Genomic DNA, 26,046 nt, shown 5'->3' with positions numbered 1-26,046 from the left:
TTTGGACAGTTTGATGTACATTTGATTCTTCTACTGGCCCTGTGAAATGAGTAGCATATACATACATACATCTCTCCCTACTCTGCTGGTACAGAAACTCAGATCCCCAGAGATTCAGTGATTTACCACATTCACAAGGCCTGTCAGTGGTAGGGCTGGGTCTGAAACTCGACTCTGTGTTCAATGATCTTCCAACAGTTCTACAATTAAGAAAGACTTATGCAGCACGGTACTTATTTATATTAAAGAGCTCTAAAGAACTTTGTGCTATTGGTCATTTAATCCTATCTCTGTCTTCTTGTTTCTATGTTCTTCTTATGTTTGCCTGATATGTGTAGCCTTTTCCAAGGTGGATACGTTTCAGTTAACCTCTGCTGTGTCGCAACACCCCAAAACTTAGTGGCTTGAAACAACTACCATTATATTACTCACCGTTTCGGGGGGCAGCAACTTGAGTTGGGGATAAGCTGGGTGGTTCTTGGGTTCATCTAACGTGGGGTCACTAGTCTGTTGTGGTGATCTGGATAATCCAAAATGGCCTCACTTGCATATCTAGCTGTTGCTATGGGCTGTCACCTGGGCCCCATTCTGCATGTCTGCCCATCCTGAAGGAGGCTGGCCCAAGCTTCTTGAGAGTCATCAGCAATATTCCAAGAAGGCAAGGCCCATTGCACTGTCACTTGCCAAGTGTCTATGTGTGTTACATTTTTTGCTATCCTGCTGGTCAAAGCAAGTCACAAGGCCAAATCTAGAGTCAGTGAGAGAGGGGACTACACAAGTACAGATATTGATTGGGACATGATTCCTTGAGCACCACTAATATCATGATCTATCATAAATAGATATAAAGATAATACCTAGCTTATAAGACTATTCTGAGAATTCAATTCAGTAATGCATGTGCCTTTCTTAGCAGGGTCCCTGACACACAGTGAATGCTCAACAAATATTAGCTAATATTATTAGCAGAATCACCATCACTGACTCTTAGCTGCCAAGAGAAAGTTCTCCTTTTAAAGTCCTACTCATTTGTTCAACTAACATTTACTAAGTGCCCACTGTGGTGCTATTCCTTCTGCTAGACATTGCAGATACATACATATATACATATCTACGTAATATTCATTCCCCGCCTTTGAGGAAATTATAGTCTAGGAGAGGAGATCAGGCATCTAAGCAACGAAATATTTATACTATGGCAAGTTCAATGATTGAGATAAGCACAAGGTATTTGGGGAAAATAAAAGGATACCTAACCCCTCAACCCTGCCTGGGGGTGTGGTGAGGAAAGTCTCCTTAGAGTAAATACTACCTGAACTGAATCCTAAAGGTTGAGTGGATATCATCCAGAAGAGAAGAGATTTAAAATTAGGGAATCCCAATAAGAGCAAAGGCATTCTGATAAGAAACAGCATAGCGTGTTATTGTCAGATGAAAGCAAAGGCTAGGAACCCTGAAGAGATAAGCCAAAAAGAAAGCAGAAAGGCCAGAAAGAAGAGAGAGAGAGAGGAAGAGAGAGGGAGGGAGGGAGAGAAAGAGGTAAGGAGAGAGATAAAGGGAAAGGTTGGGGAATAACTGTGTACTCATCCAAGGAGGGTGGATGTCATTCTGTAGGTGAAGGAGAAGATAATGACAGTCTTTGGAAAGGGTAAGGATGGGGTCACATCTGAATTTTAGATCATGCTGGGGACCAGGTAGAGGATTAACTGGAGAAGATAAGACTGGAGGAGGGGAAACCAGTTAGGAGTAACTTAGGAATCCAGACAGGAGGCAGAGTGTCTGAGAATTAAAGCCAGTGTGAGATCCTTTCCCGCCATTTCCTTCTAATTTTTTTAAAGTTTATTTATTTATTTTGAGAGACAGAGAGACAGAGAGAGAGAGAACTAGCAGGGAAGGGGCAGAGAGAGAGGGAGAGACAGAAAATCTCTGTCTCTCTGAAGGCGCAGAGCCCAATGCAGGGCTTGAACCCATAAACCATGAGATCATGACCTGAGCTGAGGTCAAGAGTCAGACACTTAACCAACTGAGCCACCCACGCACCCTTTTCCTGCCATTTGTATCCTCTGAAGCTTGGGGAAGCCATCTCAGGGGAGAAAAGGAATGACTTTGGATAGCCTAGTCCAGAATATTTCAGAAAGACTATTTTCTAAATACTTAGCAGGTATGTTTGTCCTCAAAGTTGGACAATCCTGCCTATCGAGGGCTGGTAGGGCCCAGACCATCTTAGAATGAGTGATACTGGGGATGCCTGGGTGGCTCAGCCGGTTAGCACCCAACTTTGGCTCAGGTCATGATCTCGTGGCTCGTGAGTTCAAGCCCGTGTCGGGCTCTGTGCTGACAGTGCAGAGCCTGGAGCCTGCTTCGCATTCTGTGTCTCCCTCTCTCTCTGCCCCTTCACTGTTTGTGTTCTATCTCTCTCTCAAAAATAAATAAACATTAAAAAAATTTTAGAACAAAGAATGAGTGATATTGCTAAGGACTGAGTCTTGTCCGTGACCTTAGTGTGAGGTGCGAGTAAACTGCTCAAAGAATTCTACAAGGCACCTTCCTAGAAACATATCTTTCATGACTTTTTTCTTCTTTGTGGTCTAGTCTTTTAAAATTGTAATGTATTTTCTATGACTTTGACCTCTTCCATTTGTGCTCCCTCATCGCCTCGGTGATTTTTATGTGTCTTTTCAATGTTCATGCCTTGTTTCTTTTCATATATATTCACAACCTTATGCCGTGGATTTCCCGGATGACCACATTTTCAACTGTGCTGCTTCATTGTCCCTGAAAACACATTCATAATTATCGGAGTTTACATTCAGATTTGTGGTCTGGAAAACATTCTCATTATACTTCCGCAATATGTTTCTTTTCCAGAATTCCTCCTGTTCCTTCCTTTTTGGCCCTTGTGCACGAGCACCCTGTAGCACTAAAAACAGCTCTCCACGGTCTCACCTGATGAGGTCCTGCTCCAGTCCTGGCCACCTTTTCTAGCTCTTGAAATTTTGCATGAGAACCTGATTTGGCTTGTTTGTGCAACAATTTCCTCATCTTTCTTAGCATCCTGAGATATACACTCCAGAGGGGAGCTAGCCCAGTGTGTCTAAGATCTATTGTAGATGCCTGTGTATTTGCAAATAACCTTTTCTTTGAACATCTTGAACACATTTGTAATTCAAAGGAGGATCATGATGGAGGATGTGATGAAACGTATTGGGAGGCAGAGGACAGAACATGCTGGGATCAGCCCAGTAAGCAGTGTTTGAAGAGCCTATAATCATCTCTGGCTCCCACTGGTCTCCCATGAGATCTCAGTGACTTCTAGATGGTGGCACTGCTTCCACTCAGTGCGTTTCATCCTCCAGCTGCCCTAGACTCCGAGAGCCTCTAATGCTATGGCAGGCCACAGGCATGCGGGGCTGCCTGAGGAGAACAGGACTGATGGGCTATCCTGAGTCAGTGAGGGCCATTTGTTGAGCATTGTTATGACTATGTGCTTGATATCATTCTTATGCATCTTCTCTAATACTTGAGGCAATACAGAGTAGTGGTGAAAAGCAAAGGTTTGGATGTCAGACTGCCTGGGTTTAAATCCCATTCTACCACTTGCTTGTCCTGGGGAAGACCTCTGTAGGGATCTTAGGGAACCCCTGTACTTACGAGCTGTTCCTCCTGGAGAAGGATTTGTGGAAGGGGCGCATGGAGAGTAAAAAGGGGGATGGGAGGCCTGGAAAATGACTGGACCTGGCAGCAGGGTTTGGCAGGTAAGCCAGTTGGGAAGAGACACCAAATGACCTGTTGAGTGTGATTGACTGAAACTGTAGACCCCGTGACTGTCCAAGGAACCCCCCTGAGGATCGGGGGCCATGGAGGAGATTCGGTCATAAGCCACTGTCAGACTTGACACGAGGAACTCTAGCTGGTTGGCCCTACCTAAATTCAAAACTCTGAGCTTGAGCGAGGGCCTCCTGTTTCTCCCTCCCGTGGCCCCAGGCAGGGAAGCACTTGCTTAAGAATAGTGGTGGGCCCGGGGAGCCTGGGTGGCTCAGTCGGTTAAGCGTCTGACTTCAGCTCAGGTCATGATCTCATGGTTCATGGGTTCGAGCCCCGCGTCAGGCTCTGTGCTGACAGCTCAGAGCCTGGAACCTGCTTCAGATTCTGTGTCTCCCTCTCTCTCTCTGCCCCTTCCCTGCTCATGCTCTGTCTCTCAAAAATAACTGAACAATAAAAAATAAATAAATAAATAAATAAAATAAAAGGATGGTGGTGGGACCTGTCACTGGCGAGCCAACCTACTACTTGGCTCTTGAGGTGTTCGCAAAAAGTTGATGAATAATACCACCACTACTGTCCTTTTCTCAGGGCTCTCCATGTTCCAGGCATTCCACAAAGCAGGGATGTACGTTACTTTATTGAATTTTTACCGAAACCCCAGAAGGATATAGTTACTATCTACTGCCTTGCTTAGGTGAGATAAACAGTGTGTGATGAGAACTTGGCTTTGATTATAAAGGATAGACACCCAGTTTGAACTAGCTTAAAAGCAAAAGGCAAATTTATCATAAAGGATACACCAGATTTTCTCACCAGAACTGTGGCTAGGCATCCAGAGTAGCTGCAAGCCGGGACTCTGATGCGGTCATGTATCTTGCCCTCTCTCACGTGTATCTACTTTTCTCGGGCCACTGGCTTCATTCTTCTCTCTCCATAGGCCAGTTTCCTTCATAGGGTACAAAACATGGCTGCCTACCTCTTCTGAATTTTATATATCATAGATTATGAGACTGACTTGGTACTCTTTTGGGTCCGGAGGTTAAAAACCCCAAGGATTTTATCCAGCCAGTCAGCTGCTCCGCCTCTCTGGTCAGAGGATAGACTGGGAGGTGCAACAAGGCAGCTTCCACAAGACCATGCAGTTGGAGTTGAGGAAGGAATGTTTCACAAAAGAAGGGGAGACTGAACTAAGAAAAGGGGTCGGGGGAGAGAGTGAGCTAGAAGAGTCAGGCGGAAGATGGCAGGTTGGTAGACGTAAGAGCAGGCATCCACAGCGCAGAGTTTAAAAGGTTAAGTAACTTGGGCACCGGGTGGCTCAGTCAGTTGAGCATCTGACTTCAGCTCAGGTTGTGATCTCATCGATCACGATGGTTCGTGAGTTCGAGACCCACATTGGGCTCTCTGCTGTCGGTGTGGAGCCTGCTTCAGATCCCATCTCCTTCTCTCTCTGCCCCTCCCTGCTTGCATGCACTCTGTCTCTTGCTCTCGCTCTCGCTCTGTCAAAAATAAATATTAAAAAAAGGGGGGTTAGGCAACTTGTCCCAAGTCACACACAAGCAAAGCCAGGACTCAAATTAGGCCTTACTGACTTCAAAGCCTATGGCGCTTAACTAATATGGTCAAATGAATCGAAGTAGTGAAATGAATGAATGAATGATGAATGAATACATATATACATTCATGCATCCATGCATCCACACATATGTAAACAAATACTTGTGAAGCCAGTGCTCAAATCCAGTGTGGTCAGACGACATGCACGTCTATTCTACCCTCACAGCTTGTCAGTGGAGGATAAAGGTGGAGAGTAATGAGAAGCTAAGCTGATGAGAAGCAGTGTTCATGACTGAAGCCTGTGGCCCAGACCCCGAAAGCAGATTAAAGCAGCACCCTTGGAGTCCACCCACATCTACCAGCCAGCATCCCTGCTGAGCCGTGTTCTGGAGCAAGCCAAAGCCTTGGGGGTATTGCACACCCATCTAGAGCCCTGTGATGTAGGAGGAAGTTGACTCAGGGAGGTGGGACTAGTGTTGGTGCTGTTTAATGCATATCCCTAATTGGCTCCCACATGTCCTAGAGGGTGGTTCGGGGCTCAGTGTTGGTGCTTCAGAGGACGGGCCTTTTTTGGCAAAAGGGAATTCAGAGGAGATGGTAGAGCTCAGCTATTGGTGACTGAGCCCTCCTGAGTTCCAGAATGGGGCTCTGAGGTTGGTGTTCAAGGATGGGGACTTACGCTTAGGAGATCTCAAACCCTTTCTGATACTTCAGGACAACACGCTGAACCTTTAAGTCTGTTTGAGTCTCAAAGTCTGTTTGAGTCTGTGTGGCAAACCATGAACAAAATGTTCTGACCTGAAAGAATTAATGCCCTTTCTAAAATATTCATCTCATCCCAGGTCAGGGTTTATAAAGAGGGAGCACCTGGCTCAATGGGACTCTTTGGGTTCAAGGCCCTTGGTCAATCTGGAAGAATCATAGCATCTTTAATCCTTGTGATTTCTACTTTTCTTCACATGAAAGTAGTGCAGAAAGCCAAAAGAATTGCGTGGAGTTTACCCTGACACTTTTTTTTTTATCAAATTGAGTTAAAGTTTGAGAAGTTGGAGTTCAGTATTTCTCCGTTGCCACTTGCAAGCAAAAAAAAAAAAAAAAAACCTGTTTCTGGGAGGAAGTTAGGCACATTGAAGAGTTGTACCCATGTTTCACTCGTAGGAGTAATAGTCATAATGAGGAGGGAGGAGAAGGAGGAGGGAAAATAGCAGATACTCGCATAGAGCTAAGATGTGCCAGGCACAGAGAGATGAAATAACTCACCAAAGGTCACACAGCTTGTCAGCACCACGCCTCCTCCTGGCACCTGCCAGGGTCCTGCCTGTCAGGCCCACACCACAGACCTCAGCTGCCACTTGCCACAAAGCCTTTACATACAACCATCACTGCTGGGAAGCAGAGGTGAGGGTGGGGGCGCTGCAGGGCTGAAGCACACTCCTCTCTCTCAGATCTCAGTAAAGCGAGCAATGAAGAAGAGGTCAGGAATATTCTCTTGGCAACAGGGCAGAGTGAAAGAAACATGGACTTGTAGAGTCAAAGCGATCGGGATAAAACCCTGGACCCTCAGTGAGGCTGCTGTTTGTCCGCTACAGGTACAACATCCACCATTGGGGGAATTAGTGACAAAAGGATGCGGTGCCTCCATGTGTCCAGCCCATAACAGTTACAATTACTCTAATATTATCACCAGCTTCATTCATGTATCTATCACTGGCTTCATTCTCTCTCTCTCTCTCTCTCTCTGTTGCTAGGCCAGTCTTCTCATCACATCTGTTGGTGGAGTTATCTGAAATGACCATAACTGTTTCTCTGAATCTGCAGCTTCCATTTCCGGCCCCAGCTCCTGCTCTAGCTCGCCACTTTCCCATCCCTTCACTCTGCAGAGCAGGAGATGCGGAGAACCAGGATCACTCACGGGGGGATGGCTGGTAGCAGCAGTGGGTATGCACAGTCCCCAGGGAGCCCCCGGCCCTCTTCAGGGAAAGCAGCTGACGCTGGGATGACAACTGATGTCTCAGTCTCCCTGGGAGACCCACACAGGTGCCAGGCAAGAATGGCTGGACGGCCCTCCCTTTGGCCCGTGTGTCCCGGGCTGCCGGTCCTCAGCTTACTAAGTGCCGAAGCAGTAACAGGCCAAGACAGCCATGGATCCAATTTGGATATGGAAATTACTTTGTAATGCACGTTTCAAATGCTGGGTTTCTAAACCTAGACATCACTGAGTATGCAAATGATTAGGAGAAGGGGTGTCAAGCTCGTTAGATGCTCAGTGCAGCAGATTTCGCCATTACCCTTACAGCAGTCCACCCAGAACTGAGTCCGTCCAGGGCACCTCTGTAATCAGGATGGCTGAAGAGAAGCAGTAAGTGCAGCAGCCTTTACCTCCTAAGGCCTTTTTGTGGAAGAACGCTGGAATTATACCTAGCGGAGCCTTCAGAGGGTATCGGTGTATTTTTTTCCTCTAGTGCCATCACTCAGTGATTTGCTAAGAGCACACTTGTTCAAGCCAGTCTAAGGGACAAAAAGAAGTAAAATAATATAGTCTCTGCCCTAGGATGCTTCAAGACACATTCACAGACAGGGATTTGTATGTCAGACTATAGCTTAGCGTTCTAACGTAACAGCAGAAGGGAGTGGTTGACCCACAAAATTATTGCAGAAGATCAAATGGAGCTTTTTCTCTGAGCAAGGGTGACCGGAGACAGCATTGTGGAAATGATGAGGCCTGAGAAGGATGCAAAGCATTGGAGAGACATGGAAAGACCAACAGGGAGGACTGTGTCTGCACACACAGTATAGGACAAGCTCTATGCAAAAGGAGGAACAAGTGGGGCGCCTGGGTGGCTCAGTGGGTGAAGCATCTGACTTCTGCGCAGGTCATGATCTCACGGTTCATGAGTTCAAGCCCCGCATCAGGCTCTCTGCTATCGGAGCAACGCCTGCTTTGGATCCCCTGTCCCTCTCTCTCTGCCCCTCCCCCATGTGCACTCTCTGTCTCTCTCAAAAATAAATAAACATCTTTTTTTAATCAAAAAAAAAAGGATGAACAAGTAACACTTTGAGAGTAGATATTTTTTCCTTAGGTAAAACCAAACATTCTCTCTCTAAACACGCACACACACACACACACACACACACTATACTACAAAAGAAAGAAAGGTAACGGTAAAATTCTGTGCATAAAAAAATATAGCAAAAACAGAAGACAGATCTTAGAGGGAGAACAACATTTCAAGCCTATCTGACAGGTAAAGGATTACTATCCTGCTACACCAGGAGCTCCCTACAAATAGATAAGAGAGACAAACAGCTCAACGGAAAATGGGTGAAGGATAAGACTAGAGGGTAAAAGAGGAAAATCTAAATGCTCACAGATGTGCCACGGTGCTCTCGCTCACTGCGAACCAGGGAGATGGAAATGCAAGCAATTAGATACCGTTTTTCACCCCTTAGAGTGGCAGGCGTTAATAGTTATAAAAACCTAGCGCTGGTGACAACGTGAGCAAGGAACCCTCGAGTGTGTTGCTGACAAGAAGTTTAGTCACTACATACCTTTGGTACAGTATTCTGGCAACACCCAGAATACTTAAAAACATAAATATCCTCTTATTCTGTTTTTTTTTTCATCCCTGGGAATTAATGCTTTGGAAATATCAAGATCTGTATCATATGTCTTGGTTAAAATTTTTTGGGAAATATCCTGAATATGTATTGATAGGGGTATGACTAAATAAACTGAGCCATGTCCATTATTACGGACTACTATGCAGCTGTTAAAAGGAGTTACATTTGGGGTTCCTGGGTGGCTCAGTCAGTTGAGCATCGGACTCTTGGTTTCAGCTCACGTCATGATCTCACAGTTCATAGGATCAGGCCCCATGTAGGGCTCTAGGCTGGCCACAAGGACCATGCTTGGGATTCTCTCTGCCCCTCTCTCTGCCCCTTCCCCACTCAGGCACACACAGGTGCTGTCTTTCTCTCTCCCCCTCTTTCAAATTAATACATTTTAAATAAACAAAAGGAGTTAGATCTACTATCTACTGAATTGGAAGTCAGTCCACGATGTATATATACTTAAGCGAAAAAAGCAAGCTGCAGAGACCTGTGTATATCGTGATACAATTTTGGCAAACACACACATGTCTACCCTCACTTATCCCATTTTTCATACATAGGTATATGTACTTTGTATGAATATAGAGAATGAGTGGCCATACACCAGAATATCCACTGGGTTACAAATGGTGGGGGTAAGGGTAGGAGGGGCAGGTACGGAAACATTAAGATTGGACAAAATGAAGTACTCTCAGACACTCAACCTATAACAGTCCTCAGAGCCAAGATGGGTGGCTTTGGGGGAGGAGAGCTGGGAGTGCCTCCCCAACCTCAGAGTTTTGCTCTGTTAGGAGTCTCGGGCCTGCCCGGGGGGCAGCATCAACACCAGCACACGGCCAGGGGCCAGTGCCTGATGGACCACCGCTTGGGGACAGAATAGGAGGCATGTTCCGGCTGCCTTGCAGACGCTGTGCCCGTTCCTTTTGCTTGCTCAGGGAGATCACATAGTTTTACATTTTGCATTTTTAAAGGCATTAGAAGACGTAAAATTAGCAGCGTTTCGTGTTCGAGCCAGATGCCACCTCCAACAAGAAACAAAAACACTTCCATTTTCGAAAAGTAACCTTTGACACCTAAAGAGGCTCTAATAAGTGCTTTTGTTCCAGGATCTTAAGAAATGACTTTCTGTGCAGCTGAGAGAGGCAGCCCAGGGAGACGGATGTCCTTTGCTGTGTGGGCAAGGACTGCAGCAGCTCTCACGGCCGCCATGCCCTGCCCAGGCCCCTCTCCCTTCTCCGTGATGACACATTCACCAGAGGGATGAAGGCAGGGGCTTCAGTGGGAGCATGGTCCCCATGGTCTTTTTTTCATGCGTGGCCTTGTCAGGGTGCAAATTAGTGCCAGTTTCACTAGTGGTCATGGAAGAAATCTGTTAGCAGAAGGAAGACTTTGAAGTCTAAAATCAGCATAGATTGGTTCCCTAGAATTTTCATGAGCAAGGGCTTAAGGAATAATATTCTGTAGGTTTGTGAGGTAAACGTCCTTTTGAGGAGAGATTCCCAGCTGAACAGGTGTTCAGCTTGTGCCAAGAGTGCCAAACCAGAACCCCTAAAAATGACTCCATTTTTTTCTGAGAAAACTAACCAGAGACTTTTTTTTTTCTCTTGAAAAAGATGACTTCAGTCCTCAAGAGCTCTTTTTAAATGTTAGCATGGCGGAGAATGGCATTTTTTATAGACAGATGTTGTTAAACGTGCTCACGGTAATGATGTTTGTTTAGTGCTTATCTCTGAGGAATTCAGAGCACTTTATAGATGTTTTCTTCATTATTTCCTCAAGGTTTTTCGTTTTTCTTTTTCTGATCATGCTTTAATCTCAGCTGTAAATTCTTCATTCAGTGTTTCTCACTGTATCTTCCCTGAAGTACCTCCTGTTGACCTCATTTCCTACTACTCTCTGCATTTCCGGTATTACAAACTCACGCCAGTTCAGATATTCTAGGAAAGCATTCAGAATCTTCCCTTTTGGTGTCTCAGGCTTCTATCTGCTATTCTTTCTCACTCTTTTTTTTATAAATTTTTTAAATGTTTTTATTTATTTTTGAGAGAGAGAGAGACAGAGCACAAGTGGCAGAGCACAAGTGGGGTAGGGGCAGACACACACACACACACACACACACACACACACACAGAATTCGAAGCAGGCTCCAGGCTCTGAGCTGTCAGCACAGAGCCCGACGCAGGGCTTGAACTCGTGAACTGCGAGATCATGACCTGAGCCGAAGTCAGACATATCCCCGACTGAGCCACCCAGGCACCCCAATTCTTTCTCACTCTTGACAAGCTCTCCTATCTACATCGCCAGCATACTTCCTCCCCCTTAAAACAATTATTGAAACATACCTTATTTTTCTACACAAACAATTCCTATTTTACTTAATTTTAGTTCACTTGTTTCTAACTGCCCTGCTCTCTTTTGCCTAGGGGTAGCTAATTCGAGGTTACTAAACGTGTTCTTTAACATGGGCACTGCACAGCATTTTGAATCTGGTATTTATAGCAGAGGGATATTTTTTTCCTAAAATTATTTCTCTTTCAGCCCTCAAGGAATTTGTTAACTTTTCTTCTTCACTGCAGTCATCCTTAAAGAAACAATACAAAACAGTCAGGACTTTAAGACAAGCTATTCTTTTTGTATAAATAAATTAGATCCTTCCCTCGCTTCAGAAAATAACCATGTAGAATACTTTTTCACTGGCTTCTGATCAGATGGAAGTATGGTAGAGAACTTCATCCTAAAAAGATCCTGGGATCATGAGATTTTATGCAAGGCACCTTAGAAATCATTCCCTTATTCTGCCGATATGGGAACTGAGACTCAGAGTTTTAAACATTTGTCCATGGTCACAAAAATACTTAGGGTTACATTCAGAATTTAGTGTAGGAGACAAGACACCTGAAAAGTTAGTCCCCGAGGCAGTAAATAGCATGACATAATGAATGATTTGGTTACTCTGGCCATTTGTGAGCTGGTAAATATTTAACAACAGGGGGTGGGGGTGGGCAGAGGAAGCCTTGAATTACTGTGTTTGCCAACTTCGTGGATGCCATTTGAAGCCAATTTCAAGCTACCAGTGTGAGGCCATTGAACAAGGAGTTAGGGAGAGACGAGTGTTATCCAGTTGGCTGTCTGCAGAATAGAGACTGTCCGGCTGGAATGAACAGGTCTCTAAACAGGAGGAGAACTGAGCTAGACCATTCCTGCCCCCCCCCCACCCCGCCCCATCAACCCTTTCAGCTGTGAAGGACTATCCTTGATGTTTCTTTTGAGCAACTGTACGACTTGACCCTTTGTTCTTGCTATTGCCTCAGTGGATCAAGTACTCTTCACCAAATGCTCTGTCACATTTCAGTACCCCGCTCAAAGAGACGTGTCTTCATCAAGCTTTTTTCCCATCACCCCAACCCTTTCAGAAGGAATTACTTCTATTCTGAATCCCAGAGTACTTTATTTATACCTTTTATTAGGGTAATTACCAAAGCCTAAAAAATTTTATATTATTGTCAATAGAGTGTGTCTTTCCCCCACTAGACTGTCATCAGAGGACAGGAGTCATGTTTTATCCTTTCATTGACAGAGAAGCAGTGCAGTGCAGAGGAAACAGCCCAAACTCAGGAGCCAGACGGCTCAGTTTCTCACAAGCTTGCTGTGATGATCAATGAGATTACTGGAATGTTCAGTGCCTACCATATACTAAGGCCTTGCTAAACGCCACCTGGTGCTGTTATCTGTAACACACAGCCCCGTCCCTGGCACAAAATTGGCATGCAATTGCTTCTGGTTGAATTTAACTAATGTCAAGCAAGGAATGACCCGGCTAGCTTTTTCAGGAAGTTGGGAAAAGGTGTGCTAGAGGGGACTCCATGTGCAGGTTATTATTGGATAGGTGAGAATGATCTAGTAAATATGATCATTTGGTCATAGAATTATAGAAACAGAATCTAATTTTCCAGCTGTGGTATGATGAACACAGTGCCGAGTGGGATCGTCTGTGCCCTTTCCTCACCACGTGTGCTGGATTCTGTAAAGCCGTAAATACCCCATTCGTTAGTGCAATAGCTTTTATAGACTGCTGTTAATTGAAATATGGCCTTTTAAATACTGTGCAGTTGCTTTTTAAAAAATCTAAACGCTAGACTTTATGTATAAATACTATTAAATCTCATCCCATTTGGTTTAGTCCATTCCAATTAATTCATATCACTTCCAACCTTGATTCTGCAATGCGGTATATCTTCTATCCCATTTAGCTTTGTGTTGTCTGCAGTTTTGTAAGCATTACTTCTGTTTGGTTTTATGAAACATTGTTCAGGCCACTTGCAAGTACAGAATCTCCTGACGTGTCACTAAAGACCTCTTTCCGTGATGACCTTGATTCATTAAACAATATTTTCTTTTTCTTTTTGGGTATAGATTTTAAACGCCTTTTAAATCTATCAAAGTATACAATAATCTATATTATATCGCATGCCGTCCACAGGGATGTCCTGAAACTTTGCCAGAATGCTACGCCTGCAACATTTTTGTTTTACAAATAGAATAAGTCTCTTAGTCAACAACACACAGCTTACTTGTTAAAACCTCTACCTGATTAATCTGTTTTGGCTGTCAATATCAATAACTTCCTTTTCCAATATGAACAAAGGATTCATGTTTCAAAATAGTGAACTCTGTCAAGATACATTAGGCTCAGCACACACACCTTGACCATCTAGGTGAGAAGTTTGGACACATCCCAAGGGCAGTGAGAGGCTGTTGAAAATCTTGGATAGGGATGGATATTCCAATTCTTGAATAGTGATGTTTTAGGAAGAATCATCTGGGAGCAGTGTCCACAGTGCACTCTAGGGGGTTCCCTGCGTGAAGTTTGCAGTGGCCTGCAGTAATCCCAGAATGGGCTGCTGCACCATGGGACTAGGCTAATAAGTAGTAAAGATAGAAGAGAATAAATGTGGATTCAAAAGAAAAAACTCGACAGGGACTATTGGGGGAAGATGGTAAGAGTGACAAAATAAATAAAAATAAGTACATTAGAGCTTCCCAACTTTTCCCCATCGTTGAACACAGAAAATGATCCCAGTTTGGCCACTGCGATACGTAGGGCTACTTGGACTTGGAGGTGACCCGACATCATGGGCTTCCACGATGGGTTCTCCCTGCCCCCGAGTCCCGCCGCCCCTGTAACCACTAGCTGAAGACATCCATATCCCCACATGGCTGAGAAGCTATTTGGATATTTCTGCTTTAGAAATAAGTACTCTTAGCAATATGAAGAAAAACAGACTTGCACCAAAATGGGGCCTTCACTACGGAGAAGACTACATACATAAAGGAAAGCCAACTCTAGGTCCAGTGCATAACTCTGAATGCAAAAGCGAAATATGGTTTACGCACTTGGAAGAAAACTAGCGCCAAGGCTAATGCCCAACAGGTTGGCCCAGGACACCAAACCGCTGTCCGTTGTTGTAGTGATGCAGTAAAACCGAGGCAGTGGCTGTGCAGGCCTAATACGGGCATGAACGTAAGCAGCCCCTGCTACACAGGTTGGAGGGAGATACAAACCACCCCTAGGGAGGTACTAGGTAGACACCTAGGCAGACAAAAGCAGGAACAAAGGAATTTTGGTTTTGTAGGAATATGGAAATCTAAGCCCGTTTGCTTGAAAATTCATGAAGTACTGCCCATTTGTTGCTCCTTGTTGATTTACGTAGTTAATGATTAAGTAGTTTTGTAGTCCTGGTGCCTCACTTATGCTACTAATTTGCATTGCTGCATGGAGGAAATTATAGATTGGGAAAATGCAGGAGCTTACAGTCCATAATTCCTGTGGTAATTGAGGATGTCTGGTTATAGAAGATGAAAAGGTGTTCCCTCTTCAGGAAACTCAAGGGCAGAGTGAGAACAGGCACCCACCAACAAAGTCATGCAGATTCTATTATAAAAACAGAAATGAATGGCTCTTCTAAAAGATAATGGAACCCACACATTTCTCCTGATGATTGGTAGCAGGGCCACCCTGTGAATGATTCCAGGGGGCACCTACCTCTCACGCCGGAGTATGTTTGAATGGTGCACCCTGAAGTGGGGGTACACAGCCTGTGCACACAGGAAGACCTGTATGATTGATCCTGGTGCCCCCACCCAACCCAGCAGGTGCATATCTGCACTGACCCATGGCGTTCGCCACCAGCCCAACCACACTTCCTTCCCTAGCGGAGCTGTGTTCTTTAATCCTGACTTATCATTTTATTCCAGTTCAGATCTACCCAGTTCTCCACATGGCTTCCCACTGGACCTCTGTTACAAGCCAAAACACATCCTTCTGGCTCATTTGCTCCAGTCATTCTGTTGACCTTTCTGGAGCTATTTGCTGCTCTCACTATCATGCTCCTTGTTACAGTTAAGTAGAAAAAAGTGCCAGCCGCACAAGTCAGGAAACTCTGGCATCTTCCCAGCCCTTGATACAGCCTTCAGTTTGAGCACTTACCATCTATCACTGTAAACATTTGTTTACATTTCTGACTCCTTCATTCAATGTGAGCTTGACAAAGGGCAGAATCATGCTTCTTTGAGCCACAGGGTTTATTGAGAAGGATGCCCAGCACATAGTAGATCCTCTTCTAATGTTTGGTAAGTGAGTGAGCAAATGAATATATTACCTTTCTTAGGTATGGACATGGTAGTCTCGTTTGGGGCATATAGGTTAAAAAGAATTTCCTCTCTGTTACATACAATGCCTGTGTCTGTTTCTATTTGTTTAACAGCCTCCTGGGTGATGCTAAGGAGAGGTTGCTTAGGTCTCTGCCAGCGGTTTCTGAGTCTTTTGTTTACCCCTGTGCAGGTGGGGAAGTGGAAAGACAAGTCCCTGCAGATGAAGTACTACGTGTGGCCCCGAATGTGTCCTGAGACAGAAGAACAGGAGGATGACCATCTGAGCATTGTAACCCTGGAGGAGGCCCCCTTTGTCATTGTGGAAAGTGTGGACCCTCTGAGTGGAACCTGCATGAGGAACACAGTCCCCTGCCAAAAACGCATAGTCTCTGAGTATGGCCCCTTCCCCAGTGCTCCGGGTGGCATGGGATAGTCCGATTTCATACAGCTGTCAGCACCTGCCTGGGCTGGGACTTGAGGCATAGAATGAATTGGGCACCATGTTCAATTGTCAGTTACTACTGAGCCGTGGAATTACTAGCAGACCTGTGGTGTGATGCCTGGGTCTGTCCAGATCATGACCTGGGAGAACTACTGCTAACTCTGCTAACGTGTCTTTGGCCTTGCCCGGGACCTGAAATTTAGGAGATGTAAATTTGCATTGGTGTTCGTGCCATCATGCCCCGAAATTTTGAGATTTAGGAACATTTTTGGAAATGGGTAAAACTAATTTATACTGTTAGAAGTCAGGATAATGGTTCTCTTTGGTGAGAGTGGGAAGTGCCTGGAAGAGAGAAGAAGAGGGTAACTTTTCTGTACCTGGATTTGGTGCTGGTTAAATGGGCAGGTTGAATGTATACAGATTTTTCCAACTGAACCCTTAGGATAGGCGCGCTTTTCCTAATGTACATTATACTTCAAAGGAGCACTAAAAACTGTGAGGAAACGTTGTTCACCGTGATGAGCTAATGAAAGAATTGCAGTTCTGTCGTCTATCGATTTCCTCACTCGGGTCTGATACACATTGTGCTGAGCTGTGAAAGGGAGGCCCTGCTTCGGGGTTGGAGTTTGAATGGTAAAGGATAAAAGCTGCCTCTTGTATAAAGCTTTGTTTTGTGTGTTTGTTTGTTTGTTCGTTTGTTCGTTTCTTCAACCGGTTAGGAACAAAACAGATGAGGAGCCAGGTTACATCAAAAAGTGCTGCAAGGGGTTCTGTATTGACATCCTTAAGAAAATTTCCAAATCTGTGAAGTTCACCTATGATCTTTACCTGGTTACCAATGGCAAGCATGGGAAGAAAATCAATGGAACCTGGAATGGTATGATTGGAGAGGTGAGTGTCAGAAAGTAAGGGCCGTTTCCATTTTTCATGGGTTTTGTGTCATGTTAATATAAAAAAATGCTCATTTATAAATTTTAGAAAATACAAAACCGTGAACAGGCTCTCCTGTTTCCACTATACTAAGGAAACCACTGCCTGGCTGTATTTTCCTTGCGGTGGCCCCTGGCCTTCCTGAGTGCCCTACCTGAAGCACTGTGCCTTTCTCCCAGGTGGTCATGAAGAGGGCCTATATGGCCGTGGGATCACTCACCATCAATGAGGAGCGATCCGAGGTGGTCGACTTCTCTGTGCCCTTCATAGAGACCGGCATCAGTGTCATGGTGTCACGCAGCAATGGGACTGTCTCACCTTCTGCCTTCTTAGGTAAGTGATATGCTCACTGGTGTGAAGGACATGGATGTAAGGACAGATACTTGGTATGAGGATTAAGTGAAGGAGCGAGCACATGGCCAGGCTCTTTCAGTCAGGAGGTGGTTTGCTAAGAGCCCATTTAATTTGGGGGACTTAAATATTGATTATTCTCAAATATAAACACTGAAGAATACCCAAAAACAATTGATAGGACAGCGTAGGACCCTGGAAGAAAACAGCCTTAGGCTAGTAATAATCAGGGTTCCTACTCTGGTCTCATTCCTGCAACTTACTCAACACTTGACCCTGAGCAAATGTGCTCCATCCTGGGACTCAGTTTCCTCGCCTGTAGAAGAGGGCATTTCAACTAGCTGATCTCAGAGGGTACTTCTCCCTGCTTTAATACTTTCTAATTCTAGGGACGTCCAACTTTGGCTCAGGTCATGATCTCACAGTTTGTGAGTTCGAGCCCCACATCTGGCTCTGTGTTGACAGCTCAGAGCCAGAAGCCTGCTTTAGATTCTGTCTTTCTGCCCCTCCCTGGCTCACACTCTGTGTGTCTTTCTCTCTCTCAAAATTAAATAAAACATTAAAAAAAAATCTAAAAAAATAATTTCTAATTCTAGATATCATTGAAATGCCTTTTTAATTATCTTCAGAGATTGAAGTCGGTGCTACCAAAAGAGGCTTTTTTTTCACATACATTTTTCAGAGCTTTGAGAGATACAGCTGATCGGATGCTCGCTCCCATTTTACCCCGCCCTTCCTCACGTCGTTCTGTACTTTGCTGCTCTCCAGCATCGCTTATGTGTCAAAGCCTTAGATGTGATAGAAGACCTGGTGAGATAAGGCCAAGATTTCAATTAGATGAGGTCCTTTGTGAGCTCATACCCCATATTTTTTGCAGAGGCCGTGAGAGCAAGGGGTTGGAAAATAAAATGTCACCTTGAAAATAGGACATTGGGCTAAGAGGCAGGAGGCCTGGCTTGGACATAAACAAGCTGTAAGCCCTTGGACGAGTCACAGACTCTCTGAAGGACTTCAGCTTTTTTTTTTTTTTTCATGAGGATATTGGAATAGACCTTGACTGATACTTCTTTAAGCTCTATCTGGCAGGCAGTGGGGGAAAGGGGAAGTTTTTAATTAATGCACTATAAAATAGAGTTATAGGTTCCATAGAATTTTTCCATAAACTACTCGAGTTTCTCAGCTAGCCTTCTTAGAGTAGAGCAAATTCTGGACCTGCCAATTTCATGTGAAATACTATTAGATAGCACACACTATATGCATTAATCCTCATAGCAGCTTTATGTATTTTATTTGCTTTTTTACTTTGCAAGGATAATTGGAACATTAAGAGACACAGACAAAAGTGCATTCTAATTCTAACCACAATATAGCATTAACCTCAGCTTTTGAACTGGAAGAGCCAGTGATATATCAGCAAAGCCCTAAAATGACACAGTAGTGCCAAGCAGGGGGTGTGTGTGTGTGTGTGTGTGTGTGTGTGTGTGTGTGTTCGGAGGAGAAGCAATTAATTACAAGGGTAAAAGAAGCCAACATTTATTGAACACCTATTATGTGGTTTTCCAAGCAATACTGTACATCATTTTGGTATATTATCTCCTTGATACCATTATTATACACATTTTATGTCTTGGGAAACTGAATCTTAGATCTGTTAAGCAATTTTCCAACAATCTGTCAGTTCATAGCTGGCAAATCCAGGATTAAAGCCCAGAGGTGGCTGCCTTCAGAGCCTGTGTTCCAATAGTCGTGGAGCCATTTCAGAGTGCAACTCCTAAATCAGGAACCAGTGTGGTGGGCAGAGATACACTTTGCCCCAGAGTACCTCAGGTTATAACCTGGCCCTGCCATTCTGTAAAATAGAAATGGTGATACCATAATGAAAGGGCCATTATAAGGATTATATAAACTATACGGTGAAAGTACCTTCTAAATTGTAAAGACCAATACAAATGCTTGTTGTATTTTGTACACAGAAACTTGCCCTCACCTCAGTGGGGGAGAAGGAAGCTCAGAGAGGATGTCTTTAATCTGGATAGGACTGCAGTCCATGAGAACCGAGGGGAGGGGCCTTCCGTACTCCACCATATAGAGGCTTTGAATTAAACCTGTTACCCTCACATCTCTGGCTGCCACTGAAAGGTTTTACATTTCACAGTGGATGTGTGCCTTATCGAGGTCCTTTTTAAATTGTTAAGTGACCGGGTTTGTATAATTCCCTTCAAAAGTCCAAAAGTAAAGCAGAGATTTCAAGTAAGAAGATATTTCCTAATTTCTAGCCAGTTTTTCCCTTTTTTCAACTTCATCTTTATTAATGATTTGGAAAATGGAAAAAACAGTATGTGAATTCACTTAGTTATGAGTTTACAATGCGATGTGACAGCTATAAAGGCCAGAACTATTTTGAGACACAATTGAGGGAACATCATATCATGGGAAAGAATAGCAATTGTCCCTTTTTGTAGGCCTTCAGTGAGGTGGCTCTTGGAATATGGTGTTCAATTTCTAGACGCGTATAAGCCAGAGAGGTTTGGATCAGCTGGAAGGGATTCAGCAAGAATGATTAAAGAAATGAAAGAAAGCACTCTCTTGCTGTTTTACCTGGTCCTATCCTATCAACCCCTTTCACTCACTGTTAGGGAATAGCTTGTAGTTGTTTTGTTAATTACAGCTGAAACAAGTTTCCTTGTCACCTGCTGCATCCCCACCGTGACAGTCACGGATTGTCAACGTGGATGGATTTTTTTTTTTTTGGACGTTGACTTCTATTCTCATACCCTAACGATGTTTAATAAAATCCACCACAATAAAGAGGGTTGAAAAGTAAATATAGGCTGGGAAGTTTAGAGGAGGTGAGGCAAGGGGGCAAAAGAGTTGTTCGCTGGATGTAATTATTACTGAACCAAGTTAAGCCAGAAGTAGTGACCGTGCCTGTTGAGAATGAATTTGCACACAAGCCTGGGAAGCATTGGTGAAAGCTTGTCCAGGTCTCCGTCATGTGGTGTGGCCAGCCATATAGGTGAGACCATGAGCCATGAACCACACCCATATGATTCATTTACTCCAGATCTAGTTATTCTTGTAGTTGTGCATTTGCTGGCCATGGCAGAAACTATCTCAAAAAGTTCAGAGGCAAGAAGCTCTCCTTCTCTGGAAGAAAAGAAACAGGGGAATGGAGACACCCAGACATAGCCTCTCACCTCTCCCCTGCCCGGGCCCTGGCTCTCTGAAGGGACACAACACAACTGTGGTTTGTTCTCCCCTCAGAAAACACGTGTTGCCTGAGCAAATGGATATGCAAATAAGTCAGAATCTGTTTTTGCTCTGTTTTAATTCTGAGCACTGATTTTTTCTTTCCTTCCCCAGAGCCATTCAGTGCTGACGTATGGGTTATGATGTTCGTGATGCTGCTCATCGTCTCAGCCGTGGCTGTCTTTGTCTTCGAGTACTTCAGCCCTGTGGGTTATAACAGGTGCCTCGCTGATGGCAGAGGTAAGGCCAGCTGTAGCCGTTGGCATTTCTGCGTTCTGTTTTTTTCTCGTTGTCACTTCCGGGCCTCTGTACGCCTCATGTGGTGTCTGCCCCTTCCCTAACTCATCCGTTTCCGAAAACGAACCCTCAGCCTTCTATGTCAACAGCTTGGCAACTCATTAGAAATACCCCAATTAAGAGGTTAGTCTGAATCGGTATGTCCCCTCGCTGGCAGAAGCCTCACCCAGCAAGCCCAGTTCCCCCCCGGGGGTAAACGAGAGGAAAGCTAGCAGGAGATCCGCATGGCATAAACATGTCAGAGGAAACTATTTTGATAACCTTAGGCGGTGAGCAGTCTGTCTGAACAGATGGACTAACAAGGCAGATATACCCATATATTAAGAATAAAAACTTTAGACTGCCCCAGGGTACATGCAGGGTAGCTGTGGCTGAAAGAGTTCTCCACCGCTGAGGTACAAGATCTCCAAAGCATGTGACCCTGACTCAGATCCCTCTTCCAGGGGGTACAGACATTGGGTGTTTGAAATAAAATGGCCAACGGATAGCAATTCTGACCCATAGCTACTGTCGGGGGCAGTCCAATTTTCTGGCTAAGTGGGTCAAGAGATATGAGGGCTGCCCATGTGTGTGAGGCATTTATGAGACCTCACAAAACATTTACTAGATTTCTGAAGGGGGCTATGGGACCCTTGTGAATACATCCTCTAAAACTTTCTGAAAACCCCAGAATTAGGAAATAGTACACTTTTTTCTGAGTCTACTCCCTTCCAGAATGTGAGCTTTATTCTGAAATTATGCCTCCAAGAGAAAAGATTTTTTTTTTAACCTGCACCACACAAAGAATCATCAGTGGGCACTTAAAACACAAAGGTGCTTGGACCTGATTTTCTAATATTCTGATTCACTAAGTCCAGTGTGGAGCTTGGACCACTACTATATTCCAAAATAGTGGTTTTCTACCTTGGTTGCATAATAGAATAACCACCCACCCCACAGCAATTTAATAAGAACCTTTGGGGTTGGGGTGCTAGGCGGCAGTCTGTTGACTTCACAGTCCAGGCGGTAAACCACTCCTACCCTGAGGTATTTCTGGGTGCAGACCCTCCTTCTTATTTGGCTCGTGCATTCTGGAGCGGAGGTCTGAACGTCTCCACAATAAGGTCCAGTCAGGGGACTTTGTGCCTGTGCCCAAGGGTCTTCCAGAACCAGAACCTACTCCCCATCCCGAGGGCATTAGTAACAAGTGAAACCTCTGAGAAACACACAAGGACGTACATATGTTGACAGTGCCCAGAACTGAGGTTAGTGGATGCTGTCCCTTCACCTTGAAGAAATCAAAGAGGCGAAAAATCCAGCCACAAAATTCAAAGCAAGGGCTTATGATTACTTATTTTACCAAAGGAGGCTTGTCTTCGCGAAGGAACTCAACACGGGATCACTTTAAATATCAAGTCTCCTTGGGGCATTTTACAATGTACAACACTTTGATTTATGAACAACTTTTTAGTTACACATCTGCTTCATGAAATAAGGTCCACATGCACAGATGTGTGTGCACAGTGAGACACTGGGCTTGACATGTGTAGTCACTGATTTAGTTGTCAGAGCAGATGCCATCAGGATCACAGATAGCATCATAAGACGTGTGCTAATGTGTTGTGAAACTGTGCAGGCAGATGTTCATTTCTGCAGTGGAGGGGTTACATCATGGCGAGATTTTGCCATCGCCAAGCCCTGAAAGCAAGGAGGCCACAATAAATCTATGGGCAGAAGCCCTGGCACGGTATGTGTAAAGGTTGGGGGGGAAGAGGTCAAAGACAGTCTACTTTTCTGCCCTCAGATAGTGTGGCAAAAGCCAGGTGTCTGTGACTTCCTCCCTGGGCTTCCTGATACTCTTTTACACAGAAGCTACCATGATAGGAAACAATTGGGATGTGTTGGCATTGGACTGGGGTCAAGGTTATCTTTGAAACATTTACTGCGAAGCGCTAGAAGCGAAAGAAGAATTAGAATAAAGGACATTCAAAGTCATCTAGCATCAGTGTGAATAAAATTCTAGAAGGTCCATGACAGTGGTAGAAGAGTCCATACAATTCTTGTGGACCTTTTTTTTAAGGTTGAAATCCTTTCTTGGTTGGTACAAATATAAATTTTAGGAACAACAGTAATAAGGGCACAAGTGTGACAGTAGTGGGGTAGTTGCCTTTGTTATTATTCAGTTTTGATGTGATCGTGAGGGTCTCATATACACGGGGGCAGGAAGCCGGTGCCCGGGCTGAATCACGAACATTAGTTGAAGGAGGACCTCATGCACACCCCAGACCCCTGGATTTTCTTCTAAAGAGCCCTCTTCTGCCTTCCTGAGGGTCCCGGGAGAAGAGAGGCACAAGCTGTCAACTTAAAAGTGTCTGTATCTTAGTTGGGGTATTTCCTGCTCTGAGCAGGAACTTACCAGCTCTGTGTATTTGTAGGTGTAAATAAAATCAGTGATTCTGTCTTGACGTTCTGCCCTTGTCTTTTCATCATGACAGAGCCAGGTGGCCCATCTTTTACCATCGGCAAAGCTATTTGGTTACTCTGGGGTCTGGTGTTTAACAACTCCGTCCCCGTGCAGAACCCAAAGGGGACCACCTCCAAGATCATGGTGTCGGTGTGGGCCTTCTTTGCCGTCATCTTCCTGGCCAGCTACACTGCCAACTTAGCTGCCTTCATGATCCAAGAGGAGTATGTGGACCAGGTTTCTGGCCTGAGTGACAAAAAGGTAAGAGAACCATTTGAAACTGCCCATCTTGCCCTCAGCCCTATTCTGAGCCATACTCGAAAGTTCTCACATACCTGTTAATTTTCTCCACCTTTGGAATCGGGGCAGTTCTTTCTTGTGTTTCCTTATGTGGGGATATGGGAGCAAAAATCAGGGTCCCTACTGAAATAATAGTACTTCACATTCGCCTTCTGATTTGTGAAAGGTTGGCAAAAGCACACCCTGGGCTGCAAATAAGCGGCTTGGTGTGGTCACGGCTTTCTGAGTATATGGTACCTCCTACCGGATGTGCTTGGGTGGCCCGTCAGCACAGGGCTGCCTGTTCGGTGTGTTATTAGAGGGTCGCCCCCGGCGACCCACACTGAGGGCGCTGGCCCATTGTGGCCTTCATTTTCTGCCCAGTGGGCTCTCCGTTTGTTCATCTGCACACCCGTGTGTTCCCAGGGCTAAGCAGGAGGGCGGTACACATTGTTCCTGAAGAGAAGGAACTGCTGTTGAACTCGACGATTGCCCCATGTGGTGCTGGTGAATAGGTGGCCCCCATACCCATGGCAGGCCCCCTGCCAGGCTGTGCAGTCGAGAAAGGAACGAGAGTCTCTGCTGGTTTGCATCTTTCCTGGAGGAGGATGTGCCAAACCTGTCCTACACACGGTACTCTCCAGGTCTGCCTGAAGCTTCACGGTTTCTGTGGGCCATCTGTCCCCTGAGGCCATGATAGCTGGGAGGGTCCAAGACTAGGGATAGGAGCTACCTCCACGGAATGGCCAGTAAGACTCGGGGATGCCCCTGCATCATTCCAGAGACTCACCCACAACAGATTTCCCACCCTGTGTTTCCTCAAGAGTGAGAAAATGTGAAGGGCACCCAGGTGACTCAGTCGGTCAAGCATGTGACTCTTGATCTCAGCTCAGGTCATGACCTCACAGTTCAGGAGATCGGGCCCCATGTCAGGCTCTGCACTGACCCTGCGGAGCCTGCTTGGGATTCTTTCTCTCCCTCTCTCTCTGCCTCCCCCCTTTCTCTCTCAAAATAAATAGAATAAACTTAAAAAAAAAAGATTTAGAGAATGTGATTTCCCACCCCTTTCCCCAGGATGAAACTACAAGATATAGACAGATCTGTGTTTGGAACAGATAGGTCAGAGAGTCAATGATTTCTAACATAGGGCAGGTTTCCCCAAAATAAAATTTTAAACACTTGGCAAATGGTTTGAGAAGAGTTAAAAGGAAGGGCATAGGTTCTGATTTCTCCATCTACTCACCTCTGCTCACCAAGAACACTCAAAAGCATGTGAGAAAGGGAATGGAAAAATATATATATATATATGTACATATGAGGCTCATTCCCTGTGTTTACCTTGTCATATTAGCTCTTTCTCTGACTTGTCTTCCTTTGTTTTCTTCATTTAAAAAAAAAAATTTAACATTAATTTAATTTTTGAGAGACAGAGGAGACAGAGCCTGAGCACGTGAGGGGCAAAGAGAGAGGGAGCCACAGATTCCGAAGCAGGCTCGGACTCTGAGCTTGGTCAGCACAGAGCCCGATACGGGGCTTGAACTCACCAGCCGCGAGATCATGACCTGAGTCAAAGTCGGATGCTTAACCGACTGAGCCACCCAGGCACCCCCTTTATTTTCTTCATTTTAAAAAATAATACCTCTTATGTAGTTCTTCTTCCTTGTTTTTAAGTTTTTATTTACTTCGCTCTTCTAACGCATGATTTATTATTCATGTATTCATATATTCACGAATTTATTACTTAGTTCATTTTAAACATTTCTCTTTGGTCCTTCGTCAACATCTTTCATCATTATGATCCTGACTCAGAAAAGTTGAATTACATACCTCCCTTCACCTCCTGTTACACTAATTTCTGTGCCTGTTTCTGTGACAGGGGCAGCAATAGGGCTAAGAACAGCTAGTTCCTCAGGGCTCCTCGCTTGAATGTAGCATAGATGAGGTGAACTGTGCCCGTCCTAAAACACGGATGGATGTGGCAGCAGCATGGTGGGCCGTGTCCTCACATGTGGATTTGCCAGAGGTGTGGCCTACCGTGTCTTCTCATCAGGCTCTGCGGAGGCTTGGTCGATCATGTCCCCACGCGGAATATGGTGGGACCATATCGCCATGCGGTCAGTAGTATGGCAGAGGTACGTGGACCACAGTCCCTCTTGGAGCTCTGGGCTACTAAGTGAGGGATCCACCATATTTATCATTTGGTTTTCTTCAAGTATCTCTGAGAATTGCTTAGGGCACTGTCTTTATCTTTCCCATACATTCACGAGCCACCTGGCAGCAACCATACGATTTTCTATGTGAATTAAGCATAATTAAGGTGCAAGGAGATGGTTTTCCCTTCGGTGGTTTTGAAAGAACATATCGTTCTAGGCTGCTGAAACCAAAGAGGTTGTGCACCTGTCTGTCCTCCACACCACGTTGGTTATGTTCTGAAAAGTTGGATCCCATCAGTTCTTTGCTTAAAGAACGTCAG

The 26,046-nt window shown here is 44.8% G+C and overlaps 1 protein-coding gene across 1 annotated transcript in view; it reads left to right on the top strand.

Annotated features, from left to right (window-relative positions):
• Positions 1–26,046, top strand: part of GRIN2B (glutamate ionotropic receptor NMDA type subunit 2B) — a 417,341-nt gene that overhangs the window by 343,228 nt on the left and 48,067 nt on the right. The window contains exons 7-11 of the mRNA XM_060658319.3: positions 15,773–15,975; positions 16,744–16,915; positions 17,134–17,287; positions 20,669–20,794; positions 23,326–23,555. Coding sequence (XP_060514302.1) covers positions 15,773–15,975; positions 16,744–16,915; positions 17,134–17,287; positions 20,669–20,794; positions 23,326–23,555 — 885 coding nt within the window. The remainder of the gene's footprint in view (positions 1–15,772; positions 15,976–16,743; positions 16,916–17,133; positions 17,288–20,668; positions 20,795–23,325; positions 23,556–26,046) is intronic.

Source organism: Panthera onca, chromosome B4, assembly GCF_046562875.1.
Source record: "Panthera onca isolate mPanOnc1 chromosome B4, mPanOnc1 haplotype 2, whole genome shotgun sequence".
Classification (NCBI taxonomy): Eukaryota; Metazoa; Chordata; class Mammalia; order Carnivora; family Felidae; genus Panthera; species Panthera onca.
This window is presented reverse-complemented; position numbering and strand designations above follow the sequence as displayed.